The 21,956-nt window shown below is 37.0% G+C and overlaps 1 protein-coding gene across 4 annotated transcripts in view; it reads left to right on the plus strand.

The window, feature by feature from the left end:
- Positions 1–21,956, plus strand: part of MANBA (mannosidase beta) — a 122,839-nt gene that overhangs the window by 88,887 nt on the left and 11,996 nt on the right. For 3 of the 4 annotated variants that reach the window (XM_059172008.1, XM_059172032.1, XM_059172014.1), the window contains 2 exons: positions 2,647–2,865; positions 11,078–11,242. In XM_059172008.1, the coding sequence (XP_059027991.1) occupies positions 2,647–2,865; positions 11,078–11,242 (384 nt within the window). The remainder of the gene's footprint in view (positions 1–2,646; positions 2,866–11,077; positions 11,243–21,956) is intronic. The other variant, XM_059172023.1, reaches the window with a different exon arrangement.

A 21,956-nucleotide genomic window follows, 5' to 3' on the forward strand; every position in this document is an offset into this window, starting at 1 on the left:
GGTGTTGAGGATCTTTTCATATGTCCATTGGATATCTTTATGTCTTTGTTGGAAAAATGTCTATTTAAGTCCTCTGCCCATTTTTTAATTGAATTATTCGGGGTTTGGTATTGAGTTGTACATGTTCTTGATATGTGTGTGTGCGTGTGCGCACGCTGCTCGTAGTTTCCTTTGCTGTGTAAATCTTTTTACTTTGATGGTATTCAAATAATTTATTTTTGCTTTTGTTTTTCTTGGGTAAAGGGACCTATAAAGAAAAATGATCCTATGGCCAATGTCAGAGTAATTACTGCCTGTGTTTTGTTATGGTTTTTAGGTCTTCATGATTTCAGACTTCACATTTGGGTCTTTAATCCATTTTGAGTTTATTTTTGTTTATGATGTTAAAGAGTGATACAGTTTCATTCTTTTGTACGTAGCTGTCCATTTCTCCCAGCACCATTTATTGAGGAGACCGTCTTTTCCCATTGTATATTCTTGCCTCCTTTGTCACAGATTAACTGACCATATAATCAGTGGTTTATTTTGGGCTCTCCATTCTATTCCACTGATCTATGTATTTGTTTTTAATGCCAGTACCATACTATATTGATTACTACTGCTGTGTAGTAAATCTTGAGACCTGGAGCTTTGACATCTCCAAGATTTGTTTTTTCTTTTTTAAGATTGCTTTGGCTATTTGGCGTCTTCTCTGATTTCATACAAATTTTAGTATTATTTGTTCTAGTTTTGTAAAAAACGCTGTTGGTATTTTGATAGGGATTGCGCTGAATCTGTGGATTGCTTTGAGTAGTATGGACATTCAAATAATATTGGTTCTTCCAGCCCACAACCTGGGATATCTTTCCATTTGTTTGGGTCATCTTCAGTTTGTTTCATCAGTGTTTTATAGTATTCAGAGTAGAGGTCTTTGATCTCTTTGGTTAAGTTTATACCTAGGTATTTTATTCTTTTTGGTGCATTTATAAAGGGTGTTGTTTTAAAATTTCTCCTTCTTGGGGTGCTTGGGTGGCTTAATTGGTTAAGCGGCTGCCTTTGTCATTCTGGTCATGATTCCGGCTCCTGGGATCAAGCCCCACTCTCCCTGCTTGTGTTTTCTCTCTTGCTGTCTCTCTCTCTGTCAAATAAATAAATAAATAAATCTTTAAAAAGGATAAACGGTGTATATAATTTAAAAAATTCTCTTCCTGCTAGTTTGTTTTTAGTGTGTAGAAATATTACTTATTTCTGGGTATTAATTTTATATCCTGCACCTTAGCCTCTAATTCTTAAGCACTGGACCTGTGTTTCTTAAGTAGAGGCGAGTTTGTCCTCCAAGGGACAGGAGCGCATTTGGCAATGTCTGTAGACATTTTTTGGTGTGTGTACAGGGTACTACTAGCATCTAGTGGGTAGAGGCCAGGGATGCTGCTAAACATTCTGTCTCCCCTTGCTCCCTTTTTCTGGTCACCAATGCACAAAACTTATCAAGCACAGAATGTCAGTAGTGCCAAGGATGAGAACTTCTGCAGTAGATTGTACATTACCCATGTTGGTAGAAGGTAATGTAGAGGCACAGCATTCTTGAAAAAGATTGGGAGCAGGTACTAAGGAGTAAGCTGTGTTAATTACAAATGGATAGAAAGGATTGGTGAATAGCAGGTGCTGGTGGTTGTTGAATGCAGAAGGTTAATGGTTCTATTATTTTTCTGCAGTCATTTGGCATCCTGTAACTTGACAGTGTTTTTTTTAAAAAGTAAATGATTTGACATAACAGACATTTCTCCAAAGACATGTAGACAGCCAACAGACACATGAAAAGGTGGTCAGCATCACTCACCATCAGGAAAATGCAGATCAAACTATAGTGAGATATCACCTCACACCTGTCAGAACGGCTAAAATAAAAAACACAAGAAACAACAGATGTTGGGGAGGGTGCAGAGAAAGGGGAACCCATGGGCACTGTTGGTGGGAATGTAAACTGGTGCAACCTCTGTGGAAAAGTATGGAGTTTCCTCAGAAGGTCAAAAACAGACCTGACTATCTAGTAATCACACTACTGGGTATCTACCCCTAAAATACAAAAGCACTAATTCAAAGGGATATATGCACCCCTGTGTTTATAGCAGCGTTATTTACAATAGCCAAATTATGGAAACAACCCAGTGTTCATGACAGATGAATTGGTAAAGATGATGTGGGGTGTGTGTGTGTGTGTGTGTGTCTATGGTATATATAATGGACTATTACTCAGCCATAAAAAAGAATGGAATCTTGCCATTTACACAGATATGGGTGGAGCTAGAGAGTATAATGCTAAGTGAATTAAATCAGTCAGAGAAAGACAAATACCGTTATGATCTCACTCATATGTGGAATTTAAGAAAAAATAAGCAGAGGAAAAAAGAGAAAAGAAAAAGAGAAAGAGGGAAACCAAGAAATAGACTCTTAATTATAGAGAACAAGCTGATGATTACCAGAGGGAGGTGGGAGAGGGGGATGGGTGAGATAGATGATAAGGATTAAGGAGGATACTTGTCATGTTGAGCACTGGGTGAGGGTGAAAGTGTTGCATCAGTATATTGTACACCTGAAACTAATGTTAACACTGTATGTTAACTATATTGGAATTAAAACAAACACTCATTTTATTTCTGGACTCAGGAAGACAAGACTCGACCTTTTATTATATCCAGCCCTACAAATGGGGCCGAATCTGTTAAAGAAGGCTGGCTCTCTGTCAACCCATATGACAATAATTTTGGTGATGTACATTTTTATGACTATACCAGTGATTGCTGGGATTGGAAAGTTTTCCCAAAAGCTCGATTTGTATCTGAATATGGATATCAGTCCTGGCCTTCCTTCAGTACATTAAAAAAGGTAAGCCACTTTTGATTTCCCAGTGATTCAGAATGGTAGGTGATGGGCATAGGTCATTCTCAGCAGAGATTCAGAAAGTCAAATGAGACAAGATTGGGCGCGTTTGGGGTGGTATGGCCATAGACAGTCTAATGAAATGTGCTTAGTATTTAAATGAAAGTTGAGGAAGATCATAGAAGAGAACTTTTTTTCTTTAAAGTTTGGGGAGCTAAATTTCTTGTAGTCATCAATTTGAGAATTCTAACTTTTCGAACCTGCTTTTAATTATGTTCCTTCACTTACATTTATAAAAATTGAATGGGAACCAGGGTTGCTTAAGCCTGACTTCTTATCATGCATGAAAGTAATTCTCACTTGCTATTTTCTGTATATCCTACAACTGTTTTCACTTACAGATATTCAGAACTGGATGGTTTGCTACAGTAAGAGAAATGAATGTGATAAGTAAAGTTTTATCTAACTGTTACCAGGTGGAATTATTTCTTTTCGTTTGTCTCCTCCCCTTTGTCTTCTGTTTCCTCCTCCTCTTCCTTCTCCTTTTTCTTTCATGTTGCAGTATCTGACTTTCACTATGGCATTTTACTCTTTGTTCCTACAGATTCAGTTTCATAGGCAGATTTTATTTCAGAGTTGTATGTGTTCCTAATTGAGATATAATTCACCGACCATAAAATCCACCCATTTAAAATGTACACTTTCAGGGTTTTTGGTTTAGTCACAGAGTTGTGCAGTCATCACCGTGACCTAGTTTTTTTGTTTTTTTTTTGTTTTGTTTTGTTTTGTTTTGTTTATTTATTAACCATGACCTAGTTTTAGAGCATTTTCATCACTCCAAAGAAACTCTATATCCAAATTACTCCCCACTCTCTCAGTTCCTCCCACCCCGGCTCTAGGCACCACTAATCTGCTTTCTGTGTTTATACATTTGCCTTTTATGTACAATTCATATATTAGAATCATAAGATATGTGATCTTTTTAGACTGGCTTCTTTTACTCAGCATAAAGTTTTCATGACTTGTCCATGGTCTCTCATGTAGTAGTTTGTCATTTTTTAAAATTGCTGAATAATATTCCATCATGTGGATATACTACATTTTGTTTATCCATTCATCAGTTGATGTACTTTGTGTATTCCCACTTTTTGGCCAATATGAAAAATAATAGCTGCTGTGAATATTTGTATACATTTTTGTGTGAGTGTGTCTGTGAGCAATGTCTTCAGTTCTATTAAGTATACACTTAGTAGTGGAATTGCTGGGCCATATGGTAACTGTATGTTTAATATTGCAAGGAACTGCTAAACTATTTCCCATAGTTTGCAAACACTGCACCATTTTACATTACCACCAGGAAATGTATGAAGGTTCCAATTTCTCTACATCTTTGTCAACACTAATTTTCCCTTTTTGTGTTTTTTAACATTTCTCTGGAGATTAGCATTTACAGAAAATTTGCTTTTTTTCATGGCTAATGATGTTGAGCTTCTTCTCATGTGCTTTTTAGACATTTGTATATTTTCCTTAGAGAAATGTCTATTCAAAAACCCTTCACCTATTTTTTAATTTGGGTTGTCTTTTTGTTATTGAATTGTGCCAGTGTTTATAGCAGCAGTGTCTGCAGTAGCCAAAACATGGAAAGAACCCAGATGTCCATCAACAAATGGAGGGATAAAGAAGATGTGGTATATATATAGAATGAAATACTACTCAGTTATCAAAAAGCATGAAATCTTGCCATTTGCAATGATGTGAATAGAACTAGACTATATTACGCTATGTGAAATAAGTCAGTCAGAGAAGACATACCATAGATTTCACTGATATGAAATTTAAGAAATAAAACAGATGAACAGAAGGGGAGGGGAAGGAAACATAGAATAAGATAAAAGGAGAGAGGGAGGCAAACCATAAGGAACTCTTAACTATAGGGAACAGATAGGGTTGCTGGAGGGTAGGTGCTGGGGGGACGGGGTAACTGGGTGATGGGCATGAAGGAGGGCACTTGATGTAATGAGCACCGGCTCCATACATATGCAGCTGATGAATCACTAGATTCTACCCCTGAAACTAATAATACACTATATGTTAACTAAATTGAATTTAAATTAAAAAAAATTTTTAAAGAGTTATACATATATTCTGGATATTTTTTTAAAATCAGATCTATGTTTTGCAAATATTTTCTCCTAATTTGTGTGTTTTCTCTTTACTTAGTTGATGGTGTCATTTATTTTTTTAAATTTATTTTTAAAGATTTTATTTATTTATTTGACAGACAGAGATCACAAGTAGGCAGAGAGGCAGGCAGAGAGAGAGGAGGAAGCAGGCTCCCTGCGGAGCAGAGAACCCAATGTGGGGCTCCATCCCAGGACCCTGGGATCATGACCTGAGCCGAAGGCAGAGGCTTTAACCCACTGAGCCACCCAGGTGCCCTGATGGTGTCATTTAAAGCATAAAAGTTTTAATTTTTTTTTTTTTTTAAGATTTTTTACTTACTCATTAGAGTGAGAGAGAGTACAAGTAGGGAGAGGGGCAGTGGGAGAAGAGGAAGCAGGCTCCCTCCTGAGCAAGAAGCCCGATGTGGGGCTCAATCCCAGGACCCTGGGATCAGAACCGGAGTCAAAGGTAGATGGTTAACTGGCTGAGCCACCCAGGTGCCCCAGAAGTTTTAAATTTTGATGAAGTCCTTATTAGTCTTCTCATTTATCTTTTGTGCTTTTGCTATTGTATCTAAGTAACCATTTTCTAACCTAAGAGCACAAAGGTTTACTCCTGTGTTGTCTTCTGGTTTTAGCTCTTAATTTTAGATCTGTAATCTATTTTGAGATAATTATTCTATATGGTGTGAAGAAAGTGTCCAAGTTCTTTTTTTTTTTTTTTGCATGTGGATATCTAGTTACCTAGACATCATTTATTGAAAGCATTATTCTTTCTCCCATTGATTTTCTTTTTTTTTTTTTTTTTTTTTTTTTAAAGATTTTATTTATTTATTTATTTGACAGAGAGAAATCACAATAGGCAGAGAGGCAGGCAGAGAGAGAGGAGGAGGAAGCAGGCTCCCTGCTGAGCAGAGAGCCTGATGCGGGACTCGATCCCAGGACTCTGAGATCATGACCTGAGCCGAAGGCAGCGGCTTAACCACTGAGCCACCCAGGCGCCCTCCCATTGATTTTCTTGACCCCTTTGTCAGAATCAATTAACCATAAATGTTAAGGTTTATTTTTGGATTCTCAATTTGTTTCCATTGATCTGCCTGTCTGTTTTATGCCAGTATGCACTGTCATCATTACTTACAGCTTTGGAGTGAGTTTCGAAAGCAGGAAGTGTGAGTTCACTTAACTTTGTTCCTCTTTTCAAGATTGTTTTGACTGTTCTGGGTGCCTTCCATTTACATATCAATTTTACGATCACCTTGGCAGTTCCTGCAGAAAAGTCCACTCGGATTTTGATAGGGATTGTGTTGAATCACTAGATTAGTTTGCAAAAGTATTAGCATTTTAACAATAAGATGTTTTCTGATCCATGAACATGTGATGTCTTCTTTCACTATTTTGTAATCTCATTGTACAGAATTTATACTTCCTTGTTTAAATTTGTTCCCAAGTATTTTATTCTTTTTGTAAGTAGAATTATTTTCTTAATTTATTTTCACATTGTTCATTACTAGTATATAAAGAGACCGTTGATTTTTGTAGATTGAACATACATTCTGCAACCTTGCAGAACTTATTTATTAGCTTTAATAGTTTTTGTGAATCCTCTGTGTTTTTCTATATTTAAGAGCATGTCATCTGCATATAGAATTACTTCTGCTTTTTCCTTTTCAATATGGATGCCTTTTATTAACTTTTCTAGGCTAATTGCCCTGGCTAAAACCTCCAGTACAATGTAGAATAGAAATGGTGAGAACAGACACCTTTTCTTAGGGAGAAAGCTTTTAGTCTTTTACTGTTTAGTAAGATGTTAACTGTAGGGTTTGTTTTTTTTTTTTTAAGATTTTTAGTTATTTATTCGACAGAGATCACAAGTAGGCAGAGAGGCAGGCAGAGAGGGGGGAAAGCAGACTCCCCGCTTAGTAGAGAGCACGATGCGGGGCTTCTTCCAAGGACCCTGAGATCATGACCTGAGCCGAAGGCAGAGGCTTACCCACTGAGCCACCCAGGTGCCCCGACTGTAGGTTTTTCATATATGCCTTTTATCAGGTTGAGGAAGTTCCCTTTTATTCCTAGTTGGCTGAGTGCTTATATCATAAAAGGGTATTGGATTCTGTCAAATGCTCTTTTTCTGCATCTGCTGAAATAATCATGTACCTGGGGACCCCGGGGTGGCTCAGTCTGTTAAGTGTCCAACTCTTGATTTTGGCTCAAGTCATGATCTCAGGTTATGGGCTGGAGGCCCGCTTTGAACTCTGCACTCATCACAGACTCTGTTTGAAATTCTTTGGCTCCCTCCGCCCCTCCCCAACTCATATATGCAGGTTCGCTCTCTTAAAATAAATACGAACTTTTGTTTTCCCTCCCCTATTACTTGTGTAAAGTAACCACAAAAAAAATTTTTTTTTAAAGATTTTATTTATTTATTTGACAGAGAGAGACAGACACAAGTAGACAGAGAGGCAGGCAGAGAGAGAGGGGGAAGCAGGCTCCCTGCTGAGCAGAGAGCCCGATGCGGGGCTCGATCCGAGGACCCTGGGATCATGACCTGAGCGGAAGGCAGAGGCCCAACCCACTGTGCCACCCAGGCACCCCACCACAAAAAAAATTTTAAGACAGTTTCAGAATCTTCTTCAATTTTACCACCTGAACCCAACTATTTTTGCTTCCACACAATGCAGTCATATTGTGTTTTTAACTTTATTTTTTTTAAGATTTTATTTATTTACTTGAGAGAGCATTAGAGAGAGAGTATGCGCAGGGACAGGGGGAAAGAGAGAAGCAGACTCCTGCTGAGCAGGGAAGGTGATGTGGGACTTGAAACTAGCACCCTGAGGTCATGACCTGAGCCAAAGGCAGATGCTTAACCACTGAGCCACCCAGGCGGCCCTATATTTTTAACTTTAATAAGTAATGTCGTAACCTTAGATCTACCCCTTGTTTTCTTTTCTTTTTTCTTTCTTTCTTTCTTTCTTTTTTTTTTTTTTTTTTTTTAGCACTTCCATATTACAAGGTGGATTTTTTAGGAATACTTTTGTTTCAAAATGAAGGAGGATGAAGTTGAGTATACTGACTCAGGTAGGAATAGGTGTTCGAATGGGAAGGAAGGAAAGAAAGAAGCAAAAATATTTACTGAGCAGGTGCTCTTTACCAGAGACCCATTGTTTCATTTAGCAATGATCTCCTCCCTCCCCCAACCCTTTGATTGAGGTCTGGAAGGAAATCAAGGTTCTAGGGAGTGAGAGTTCCATCATTATCCCCAGATAGCAAGTAGGATATCTGGATTCAAGCTTACTGTCTAACACAGAAGCTGAATCATTTTCATTTCACATTTTTGGGAGGGATGAGTGTTATAAATTGCTAAACTTTTTTCTTAAATCTATTAGCCTTTCTATTTACCTTCTGATAATAATGCAGTTGCCGTGTTTTTGTGAAATGCCTGATGATGTTCAAAGATACAAAACACTGTGTTTTAACATAGGGAAAGGTGAAGCTAAGTTCTGTATGTACTATTCATTATGAACCCTTGATTTAACCATTCCTCTTTTTTGAACTACATTGCTTAGTTGAGGATTTGGATTAGGTAATTGGGAAAATGAAAGAAACCAAAAGAATAACTTTACATAAAACTTAGGTTTTTAGTTAGAGGTTTTTTTCCCCCATATATTTAACAAAAATATTAAAATGTCCCTTTCTAGTTTAGGATGCATTACTTCTTTGTCAAATAATCATATTTTCTTTTTAATTTTATTTATTTATTTGAGAGAGAGCATGAGAGGGGAGAAGGTCAGAGGGAGAAACAGACTCCCCATGGAGCTGGGACCCCCGATATGGGACTCTATCCCAGGACTCCAGGGTAGTGACCTGAGCTGAATGCAGTGGCCTAACCAACTGAACCACCCAGGCGCCCAAAATAATATTTTCAATAGTCCATTATCAGTATTGCATAGTGATTAAAAGCTTGGGCTATGGAATAAACAGATTTGGATTTTTTTTTTCTTAAAGATTTTATTTATTTATTTGACAGAGAGAGATCACAAGTAGGCAGAGAGGCAGGCAGAGGGAGGAGGAAGCAGGCTCCCTTGCCGAACAGAGAGCCTGATGTGGGACTCGATCCCAGGACCCTGAGATCGTGACCTGAGCCGAAGGCAGCGGCTTAACCCACTGAGCCACCCAGGCGCTCCCAGATTTGGATTTTAATTCTAGAACTGCCAGGGTTGACTAAGTGGCTCAGTGTGTTAAAGCCTCTGCCTTCGGCTTGGGTCGTGGTCCCAGGGTCCTGGGATCAAGCCCTGAATCAGGCTTTCTGCTCAGCAGGAAGCCTGCTTCACCTTCTCTCTCTGCCTGCCTCTCTGCCTACTTGTGATGTTTTTCTCTCTGTGTCAAATAAATAAATAAAATCTTTAAAAAAAAAACAGTGATAATAATACTGACTTGTAGACTTGTCATGGGGATTGAGTGAGGTAATATTCTTAAAACAATTAGAGCCTTGTCTGGCACTTTCTAATTCCTACTGATAATGTTTTTACAGCTGAAATTTGTAATAGACTCTCAAACCATGACTATCAGAAGTTAGAAAGCTTTCCACATAACAGAAGATCAAGTTTACCAGTTATGGGATACATTCATATCATTACCAGTTAAGGCTGAGAAGCCTGAAGATGTGTTTCAGGCTTTTAAAAGGAAAGGAAGGCAGTTGGTAAAGGTGTGCATTTCAAATGTGTACAAGATGACTGTAAATGCTAATACCTCTTTTAAGTAAGTAATTGAAGTAATTAGTGTTCTCTAAACTGTCTGGTGATACCAGTTTTGGAAAATACATATAATTTGGAAAAACTTTCACATCAAACATGAGTAATGTGCACTACTTACATTTTACTATAAATAAATTCCTAAAGAGTAATTTTTTCCTTTTAAGGTGATTGGTCTGTGGCTTGCATGATTCTAGGGAAGTATAAGTCATATTTTATGAACAGGGATTAATATTTTTAATTTTTAGGGATTTTTGAGTGTGCGGTAGATTGTTTTTCAAAGCCTTTGTGTAACCTGCATTAAACTGATATTTTCAGGTGTAGACAGCAGTTGTTTTACATCTTTTTCAAATGCTAAAAGAGCATTAAATCATAGACTTAGAAGGCAGAATGATTGTCTATTTTTCTCTAAAAGTTACACTACTAATATGTGTGTGGTATTTTTGTTTGTTTGTTTTTACCTTGACCTGATGATAGCTTCTCAAGGAGATGACAGATCACATAAATTGTGCCTGGCTCTAAAAAAAGATTTACTGTTAGGGGGAAAGAGTATCATTGTTTGGTTTTTGTCTTCAACTATATCAAAATTAAACATCTGTATATATCAAATATATTTAGTAGTAATTGAGAAACAAATAAGCAAGTGCTAAGCATTTACTGTCTTAATAGTCATATTTTATTCCTGTCAAAGAACTGACAGTTTTAACAGATTACTGTTTTCAGTCCATTTTTTTTTTTTGACAATTTATTTACTTGAATAGATAAAATGACATTTAAAAATGAGCACGATGAGTATTCTAAACACAGGAATAATGTTTTGATAAGATAAGAATTTTGATAGAAATGCCAAAATGAGGGGCGCCTGAGTGGCTCAGTGGGTAAAGGCCTCTGCCTTTGGCTCAGATCATGATCCCAGGGTCCTGACATCGAGCCCTGCAGGGAGCCTGCTTCCCCCTCTCTCTGCCTGCTTCCCTGCCTACTTGTGATCTCTGTCTGTCAAATAAATAAATAAAATCTTAAAAAAAAAAAAAAGAAAGAAAGAAAAAGAAATGCCAAAGTGAAACTTCCTAGGTTTGAGTCAGGGAAGGTATAGGTGCCATATTCTAGTTTTGTGATTCAACTTTGCACAGGGCTACTCTTCCACTAGTAATAAGTACAAAACATCTACCATCTGTGAAATTAGAGTCGCAGAGCAAACCTTGAGCTCTTTTCTCTGTGCAGAGTACGTTTTGAGTTTGTCAGAAGTGTGTGGAAAAGTAGTTTCACTCCTAACTTCCCAATTTGTACCTCCTCTTCTTTCCTCGAAAGGTTTCATCTAAAGAGGACTGGTCTTACAACAGCAAATTTTCTCTTCACCGACAACATCATGCAGATGGTAACAGTGAAATGCTGCGTCAGGTCGAATTTCACTTCACACTCCCAGAAAGCCCAGATCCATTACAGGCGTTCAAGGATACCATATACCTTACTCAGGTAAGACATTTGCATCCTGGAGTTCAGCAGGTTCCTGCAGTTAACACAAGGGATCCTATAGACTCTGTAAGCCTTACGTGATGAAAAAGCATTTTATTTCACTGATTGAGGAGCATATCTTCTTCAAAATAGATAAATGATGACATGTAGTACTTGAAATAGTTAATTTTTGGCATTCGCCTCTCTTAGAGAGAACAAACGGTTCACAATGTTCTACAACAAATTGTGTATTAACATGTTCCCTAGCTCACGATCACCATACAGTGTCAGTGATTAAGACAATAGCTTTCCCCAAGGATAAAATGGAACAGTAGAACACAGTAGAGTCCAGAAACAGACTTACAGATGATATAGTTACTTGGTTGATGGCCATTTGCCACTGTAATCCCCATGAGAAAGGTTAGTTTTTCCAGTAGACAGTACAGTATCAAGTGGGTATCTTTATAGGAAAACAAGTGAACTTAGACTCCACATACAAAAATTACATACAAAAATTAATTTGATCAGTGATCAAGGAATCAACTATGAAAGGTAACAATTTTATAACCTTGGCAAAGATTTCTTAAACAGGGCATAAGAAGAACTAACTATGAAAGAAAAGAATGATAAATTGGGACTTCATTAAATTATAGACTTTTGTAAATTAAGACACCATTAAGAGAGAGCAGTGACAAGCCACAGATTGGGCAGTAGTACGTGCAAAACATGTATCTGATAAAAGATCTGTATTCAAAATAAAGAACTTTTATGAAGTAATAAGAAAAGGATATAACCTTTTAAAAAATAGACAAAAACCTTGAACAGGCACTTCATCAAAGAAGACACCCAGTGTTCGGTAAATATGTGAAAATGTGTTCAGTTTCATTCTCAATCAAGGAAATGCAAATTAAAATCATGCTAGAGTATACACTACAAGGTATACAATGTCTTTTTAGCACAATGGCTAAAATTAAATAGATTGACAATGCCAACTGTTGGTGACGATATACGACAGCTGGAACTTGTAGACATTGTTAGTAGGAATAGAAATTTGTTTAACCACTTTGGAAAATTTTATGGCACTTTCTATCCAAGCTAAACATTTGCTTCCTCTTTGAATCAGCATTTCTACTCCAAGCTATGTACCCAAGAAAAATGAGTGCATATGTCTGCCAACAGACATCTAAAATAATGTTCATACCAGCTTTATTCATAATAGCCCCAAACTGAAAACAGCCTAGATGTTCTTTAACAGAGGAATTTATAAACTATGGTATACTTACATCATGGAATATTCTATAGCAGTACAAAAGAATGAACTGCTGATATCAGCATCAACTTGGATGAATCTCACAAACATTGTGTTGAGCAAAAGAAACATTGAAGTTTTAGTTATAGACAAAATGAATCAGCATGATGGAGAGCAAATTAGTGATCACCACTCTTGTGGAGGGGATAGTGAATTATGGTTAGACATGGGTATTAGGAGACTCTCCAAAATGCCAAAAAAAGCCTTATGTCTTGATCTGGGTGCTGGTACATGGTGTATACACATGATAAAGTTCACTGAGGTGTACACTTAAAATTTCTGCGTATTACCTTATCACCTTATTGGATTTTTAAAAATATTATTTATTCATCTGAGAGAGAGAGATGGGAGGGAACAAGCAAGGGGAGACAGAGGGAGATGGAGAAGCAGGCTCCCCGCTGATCTGAGAGCCCGACATGGGGCTGGATCCCAGGACCCTGGAATCATGACCTGAGCCGAAGGCAGATGCTTAATGACTGAGCCACCCAGGTGCCCCTGGATTATTTTTAAAACGGCTCTGTTGAGATATAATTGACACGCCATAAGATTCACTCATTTTAAGTATACAATTAAGTGATTCTTAGAATATTTATTGAATAATGCAACCGTGACTATAACCCAATTTTAGAACATTTCTCAGATCCCCAGAAGGTCCCTTGTGTCCATGGACAGTTACTCTCCTTTCTCACCTTCCGCTGCAGGTAAACACTAACCTGCTTTCTGTCTGTGTAGATTTTACTTTTCTCAATATTTCATGTAACTACAATGTGTGATGTTTTGCATCTGGCTTCTTTCACCTAGCATAATGTTTTTGAAGTGTTTCCATGTTGTAGCAAATACACGTACTTATTCCTCTTTTTTGCTGAATAGTATCCGGTTGTATTGGCTGTACCATATTTCACATATCCATTCATCTGTTGGTGCACATTTGGATTATTACCAGTTTTTGACTATTATGAATCATACCACCATGAATATTAGCATACAGATCTTTGTGTACATATCTTCATTTCCTTTGAGTTGAAATATATATGTGAAATTGCTGAATTATATGGTAAATTTAAATTTATGTTTAAAGTAAGCAACTGTTGAGCTGAATTTTAGGTAATATTTTCTTCTTAGTGTTTCCATTTACTCTCTCTGTTTGCCACTTTTATCTCATGAACCTGTGAACTACTTGCATGCGTAAGACTATTAAAGCCACCGCTTATTTATCTGATGTTTTTGCCATGATTGTTTCAAGTCAGAGAGAGAAGGCAGGAGCCTAATCCCAGTCATATGAGTTGATCTGAAATAGACTCAAAGTTTTTGTTAAACATGATCACATTTTAATTTTTGCATCTTAGCACCTAAAAATATGCCAATTTTAATCTAAACTCATGCCTACTCACATCAGTTTTCTCCTATATAAAAACAAAAATCTGGATGGAAGCTGAAGCAGAAAATTGGAAGCCAAAAGAATACCCTTTTTTAGAAGGTGATAAACTAATAAGGAGGATTTTAATGTTTTAACCTTAAGCTTATCAGTTAGGGAAGCTTTGCCAGTGTGATGTATAATTTATGAACCTACCTCACAGAAAGCAAATTAAAAGATAAAATTGATATCTGTCCCTTTTAAAGTGTTGAAGTTCATCTTATTAGCTTTCCATAGCCAATATTCTATCAGAATGCCTCAGGTTTGATATATGAACTAGGACGATCCTCATTCCTGTGTGTATGTATGTGTGCACACATGGGAACCTTTTCAGCTGTTGTTTTTCATGCTGGCTGCCCTCTTCCCAGCTGCTCATTTTATTAATGTTACTTTATTTTATTTCCTCAAAACAAAGCACTCACAAAAATAATTGTTCTTTCTGAACTCATTAGCATTAGTGGTATGTAGTTAGGAGCTGATGATACAAGTGGAATTATTTGTTGCTGGTTTTGTTGGTGATGGCTTTCATCTGATAGTTTAGCAATGGTGTCTTATCAGGCATTGACTTGGAATTGGATTGTGTTAGTTCTCCCCTAGAACTTCAGTTGTACTAGATGGGATCTGAGATGAAAAAAAATCAGAATTAGGATTTTTGTTTGTTTTTAGTGTTGGATTTTCTTGACGGAAATACAGACAGGAAATGTTAAAAGTAAAATGTTCTTCTCCTCCTTACTATGTTGATTTTAAACAATCATCTTTGACATGTGCATTAGAAATAAAACTTCCTTGGTCCATGTTTTCTGTTCCTGCCTCCAGCCTCTCTTCTTTTTCTTACTGTCTGTCATACTATTCTGAAGAACAGAGTACCTGCTTGTGTACCACTTCTAAAAGATGTTCTGTAAAGCAAGTTTTTGCAACTTTCAAAAATATCTTGGCTGAGAAGGTGGTGCAGTAAGTTTCTTCACATTTAGATCTTTTGCTGGCTTTTCCTTATAACAGCAAAAGTATCCCTCTCGGTTTTTACTTCCTTAATTCTTCTAATAATTCCAAAATAATCTTGCCTCACCTTTCATTCTCCTGCGTTATCCTGTTATATTGTATTCCAAATAGCCTACTTACCCAGGCACACTCTCTTAAGCTGGGTTGCACAGGCTCACTGATTAGTTTGAGGACTGTCTATACTAACACATTTAATTTTGATCAATTTAATCTGCCAGTATGGTCTCTTCACTAGCCACTTAAAGAGGAAGCTGGGCTATTTTTATTAACCCCTTAGCTTATAGCTCCCTCTAGTGCCTCCATTTATTCCTCACATATGTATTAAGCATGTAGTGAAGGCTAGATACTTGGGGATGTCCTTAAGAGATACATATTCTTTAGGGGTCCATTTTATCTTCCTGTTGCATGTAACTTGATCACAACAACAACAATGACAACAACAAACAGACTATGTTGTAGACCCAGGTGTTGATGATACTCGCTACCTTGGAATGGTTATTTGTTTGGTAAGCAGCACCGAGATTTGATAGAAGATAAAGTCTATGCTGAGCTCTTAAGATGGATGGGATGAGTAAAGGAGGGGAATGATTAATAGAGTACATTACACACTAATGTATTATGTTTATATGCAACATGTAATTTAGCAGTCAAGTACACAGTCAGCATTCTTTGGGTGTCTACCAAATGGCTGGCCCTGGGCCACGAGATGCATTGTATATCTTCTCACATAATTCTGACATCATCTCCAGACATCTGTGTTTCTGTTTTAATTTTATGTTTGAGTAAACGGGCTCAGAAAGGTTAAGTATTCTTTCCAAGTTCTCAGGCAATGATTGGAACAAGTTTCTGCCTTTTAAACTATAGTATTTTATCCTTTCACAGTTGAGATAAGGGAAATTCTGTAACTACTGAGGTTGCATTTTATCAATTTTCAGCACTTAAGTAAAGCAGACATCAGAAATTTGGCACATTAAAAGAGGCCTCTTTGGAACAATAGAGAAAATCAACAAAACCAAAAAGTTAGTTCTTTGAAATGAGCAACAAAATTGAAAAAACTGTAGCTAGACTGGCCAAGAAAAAAAAAAAAGGAGAGAAGATTCCAATTACTAAATCAAGAATGAAAGAAGGAACACTACTGTTGACCTTAAATAAATAAAAAGGGTAAGTAAATATGTTAGAAAATATGTGAATAATTGTATGACAATAAGTCATTTAACCTAGATGAAATGGCAAATTCATAGAAAGACACAAACAATGAAAATTGACTCAAGAAGAAATAGAAAATCTAAGTAGATCTATCACAACTAAAGAGATTGAGTTAGTAATCAAAGAATTGTCCTCTGCAAAGATGGCTTCACTAGTGAATTCTAAAAAATACTTAAAGAAGAATTAACACCATCTTTCACAAATTCTTCCCAAAATACAGAAGAGGGGAAAGTACTTCGTAACTCATTCTGTGAAGCCATTTTTATTCTGATACTAAAAGCAGACAAAGACATATTAAAAAAAGCAAACCAGAGACTAAGATCTTCTATGAATATAGACAAAAAGAAATCCTCAACAAAATACTAATAATTCAAAACCAGCAGCATATAAAAAGGTTTATAAATTATAATCAAGTGGGATTTACCCAGAATGTAAGATTAGTTCAACATACCAAAGTCAATCAGTATAATACACCATATTAATAGACTAAAAGAGAAATAATTACATTATCATGTCAATAGATGAAGAAAAAGCATTAGAAAAAATACAGTACCCTTTTGTGATTAAAAAAAAAAAAAATTTGACAAGCTAGGACAAAAAGGGACTTCCTCAACATGATAAGAGCACCTGTGAAGAACCTATAGCCAATATCATACTGTGAATAGTGAAAAACAGAAAGTTTTCTCCCAAGATCAAGAAAAAAACAAGGGTACCTGCTCTTGCCACTTCCATTCAACATTGCATTGAAGATTCTAGTCAAAACATTTAGGCCAGGAAATCATAAAAGGCATGAAATTGGAAAGGAAGGTATAACACTTTCTCTTTGCAGATGACATGATTTTATATATAGGAAAGCTTCAAAAGTCCACCTAAAAAACAGTGAGAGGGTGCCTGGGTTGCTCAGTGGGTTGAGGCCTCTGCCTTCTGCTCAGGTCATGATCCTAGGGTCCTGGGATAGAGCCTCGCATCGGGCTCTCTGCCAAGCAGGGAGCCTTCTTCCTCCTCTCTCTCTGCCTGCCTCTCTGTCTACTTGCGCTATCTGGCAAATAAATAAAATCTTTTTTTTTTTTTTTTTAAAGATTTTATTCATTTATTTGACAGAGAGAGAGATCACAAGTAGGCAGAGAGAGAGAGGAGGAAGCAGGCTCCCCGCTGAGCAGAGAGCCCGATGCGGGACTCGATCCCAGGATCCTGAGATCATGACCTGAGCTGAAGGCAGCGGCTTTACCCACTGAGCCACCCAGGCTCCCCAAATAAATAAAATCTTTAAAAAAAAGTAAAAAACCTGTGAGAGCTATTAAGTTAATTGAGCAACTTTATAGGATGTAAGATCAATATACAAATGTCAGCTGTTTTCTAAGCATGAACTATTTTAAAATGAAACTAAATAATATTTATAATAGTATCAAAAAGAATAAAATATTTTAGAATATACAGATACATATATAGAGATGCAGGACTTGCACTGTGAAAATTATAAAACATTATTAAGGGAAATTAAAGAAATGGAAAGACATGGATTGGAAGACTTAATATTATTAAGATGGCAGGACTCCCCAAAGTGATCCACAGATTCAACATAATCCCTATCAAAATTCCTATTACCATTTTCAGAGAAATGAGAAAAATGATTCTAGAATTCATATGGAAATGCAAGGCACCCAGAATAGTCAGAATATCTGGAAAAAAACTAATTTGGAAGTGTTACACATCCTACTTTCAAAACTTAACTACAAACCTACAGTAATCAAGATAGTGTGCTATTGACCTAAGGCCAGACGTATAGATTGAACAGAATTGGGAGTCCAGAAATAAACACATAAGTCTATGGTCAACTGATTTTCTACAAGGGTGCCAAGATAACAAAATGGAAAAAAATAGTGCTTTGAACAAATGGTATCGGAACAGTGGATATCCACATGTAAAAAAAAGGAATTTGGACCCCTACCTTGTACCATATATAAGAATTAACTTAAAATGAACCAAAGATCTAACTGTTAATACTAAAGTCATAAAACTCTTAGAAGAAAAAGTAGATGTAAATCTTTGTGAATTTTGATTTGACAACAGTTCCTTAGATTTGACACTTAAAATACAAGCAACCAATGAAAAAATAGACAAATTGAACTTCATCAAAATTAGAAACTGTGTGTCAGAGGCCAATATGTCACAAAAGTGAAAGGATAATCCACAGAATGGGAGAAGACTTTTGAGTCATATATGTAAGAAGGATCTAATGTCCATAATATATTTAAAAACTCTTACAATTCAATAATGAAAAGGATACCCCAATTAAAAAACAGGCAAAAGATTTGAGTAATCATTTCTCCAAAGAAAATGACCAATAAGTACCAACGAAAATATCCTTAACATCATTAGTCACTAGGGAAATACAGATCAAAACCCACAAAGAGATACTACCTATACCTTTCTCAAAAAATTAAACATAGAGTTACCATAGAACTCTGAAATTCAGGTGCCTGGGTGGCTCAGTGGGTTAAGCCTTGCCCTTCTGCTCGTGTCATGGTCTCAGGGTCCTGGGATCGAGCCCCGCATTGGGCTTTCTGCTCGCGGGGAGCCTGCTTCCCCCTCCCTCTCTGCCTGCCTCTCTGCCTACTTAGGAGCTCTCTCTCTTTGTCAAATAAATAAATAAAATCTTAAAAAAAAAAAACAACCCTGAAATTCTACTTTAAGGTATATTTGAGAATATTGAAAACGTGTTCACACAAAAACTTGTGCACAAATGTTCATAGCATTTTTCATAGCCAACAAGCTAAAGCAATCCAAATGTTTACCAACTCAGGAATAGAGAAACAAAATGTGGCATACCTATATAATGAAATATTATTCAGCAATAGAAAGGAATGGAATATGAATATATAATACAACATGAATGAACCTCAAAAACATTATTCTGAGTAAAGGAAACCAGTGACAAAGGGCGTATATTATCTCGTTCCACTTAACATGAAATGTCCAGAATAGGCAAGTCCAAAAAGACAAAGTAGATGAGTGGTTTCTGGATACAGAGGAGAGGGGAGAATGAGGAGTTGCTGTTAACTAGTACAGTATGGTGTTTCCTGTTGGAGTGGTAACATTCTGGAATTAGGTAGGGGTAAGAGTACACAACCTGTGATTATACTAAAAGCCAATGAATTGGATATTACAAGGGTGAATTGTATGGTATGAATTTTATCAGTTTGAAACATGGCTTTATTAGGAGAGTCTTAGTGTCGAATAATTTTTAAGTAAATAAATAATATAAATTATTCTGTCAGCAGGGCTTCATCACATGGCTATGCCTAGTTCCAAGGGTCAGGGGTGTGATTCTGGAGAATGTAGCCCACCTATAGCTCTGTGACTCTGGAGGACAGGGATGGTAGGTTTTTATAAACAGCTAGCAATCTCCATCACAGTGGCAAAACTGGAATTGGAACCTAGGTCTTGGTATCCTAGGTCTAATTTCTTTTTACCCTACCATCTGTTTCTCCAAGGAGACTGATTTCATAAGTGTAATCAAGCAAGCTGCTGAAAATAGACTTTTTTGAAACTAAAATAAGATTTGTCTGCTAACAGTGGGACTTAGAAGCCTAGGAAATGACTAAGCATTTATTCTTCTTATATGTAGAGATTGTCCTCTTTAGGGAAGGATGCATGAGTGTATAAATACAGGTACAATTTTAAAGGGAAAGGCAGTTGCAGAGATTTTCCAGGGAAATGGGGTTCTACAACATCCCTTTAAGGAGGATAGTGGGCAGTGACCTTCTGCATTTTTATGAACAAAGGCATCATTCATTAGCCCTAACTGGCACCTACTGGTTTGGGTAAACCCGGATCCATGATATTGGCATGGCACTATCTGTCTGTGGAGTATGCTGCACTGTGCTGGAGCCCGGAGTGTTCAAAGAGCCTTGATTATCCTTCCCACGAAGTTCAGCTATGACAAGTTCCTAGTTAGGGCTTGCCTCATGTCCTTTTCCTTTCATTGCTAGCAAGGGGTAGGAATCCTGTATGCATGTAAAAAAAAAAAAAAGGTTTAAAAATTCTAAAAGATTATTAATACTTACCGATTAAACCAGAAAAGATAAATTACAGTGAGATTGTTAGAACAGATATAAAGGTATCTTGCAAGTAGTTAGAACAGAAAGATATCTTGCAAGTAGTTCTGAAAATTGAAATAGAGACTTAAAACTCAAATGTTTGTGTGGGCTAGGAAGGTAATTTAAGTGGATAGGAGTATGATTATTGGGAATTGTGATAAAACCGAACTATAGGCCCTGACTTAAGACATTAAGCAACATTCAAACAATAAAGAGACAAAAAACCCACCTAAAAACAAAAACAAAAACAAAAAACAAGAAACCAAAAACTGCCTATCTCTGGGGGCCAGTTAAAATCTGTATGGGGCAAAGTTCAGCCTGGAGGTCACCAGTTTATAGCAGCCTCTTGATTAGAACCTAATATAGCATTATGCAGCGAGGAGTTTAATGTTTGTCATCTATTATTACCAAAAGAAGCAACACAAGAACATACAATGTTTTTAGCTCTTGCATTGAAAGAAAAAACTGGAAACCATTCAAATGCCTAATAATTGGAGAATGATGAATCACACTGTGGTAATAACTGTGTAACCATTTAAAGCACAGAGATGCTAGCCAGTGCCAGGGCATGAAAAAGTACACATGTCAAAACTAAGAACAGAACACTAAATGTATATGCTACAATATGTGTTCACAAAGATTGGAAAAGAATTTGGAGCAATATAAATAATTTGATGTTTGTGAGATTTTTTTTTTTTTCCTGAAAAGAAGCTTAAGTGAAGAAAAAGAAAATGCAGTCACCTCTACTAAGGCCATCAGTAAAATATATAGTTGTCTTCTGGATTAGATCCAGCTAAGCAGAAGCATGACTATTTCATAGAGTATGGCTTTTTCCATTTTCATTTCCGCCTGAAAGAGATAACTTAATTTCCTACTCTGATACACATTGGTATTTTGTTCCCACCTCAGAACAGAGGTTATTTTTTTCCGATTCACCCTACTTTATAAATGTGGATCCAAGGATAGTGATTCTGGTCCCAGACTTTATGAATGACACCCGTCCTTCCACACCACTTATGAGTTGACAGTGACCCAAGTCTCAGGGGGTAATAGCAGAATATTGCAGGTTCTTTGGCTTCTTTGGTATATCTAGATTTCAGGGATACTTCAGGTAGGGGGAGTTCCGGATTGTGGGCTGGCATCTAAGGTGGATTGTCCATGGTGGTTGCCATTGGATGCTTGTTCTCAGCTTGTCAGGGCTGGACCCATCGTTTCTGGAATGTTTGGTGACTAGAATTCCTCTCCTCCTGTGATTACTCACCAGTCCGATGGGGACTTCTCAGCTGCTTCTCTCATGCTCACTCCACACACAGTCTATAAAGCAATGGTTGCTTTTCAGGAATCTCTGGATGAGAACTGAGATTTCTTCTTGTTCAAGGTCGTGGATATGTGTGCAATGGAGGCAGAGACTATCGTTGGCTTGATTTTGTGCTATAGGCCCAATTTAGCTTGGTTTGTGGGGGCGTTATATGAAGGCTCAGGATGATATAAATGAGTTCAGAGATAAGATCTTTTAAACAACTGTAAAGGTTGTTTCCATGCTGATATAAGGTAAAGATCTCTAGTGGGCATGGATGATGGTGTCCTAGAATCTGTTCCTACTGAGATTTCCACTTTGGGCCTGCTTCATCTTCACTGAATTTTCTAGAAGTTGCTCCACAACACTGATTTTGTACCTCAAAACTCAACATACGTGAATGCTTACTA

The sequence above is a fragment of the Mustela lutreola genome, chromosome 1 (assembly GCF_030435805.1).
Source record: "Mustela lutreola isolate mMusLut2 chromosome 1, mMusLut2.pri, whole genome shotgun sequence".
Lineage (NCBI taxonomy): Eukaryota > Metazoa > Chordata > Mammalia > Carnivora > Mustelidae > Mustela > Mustela lutreola.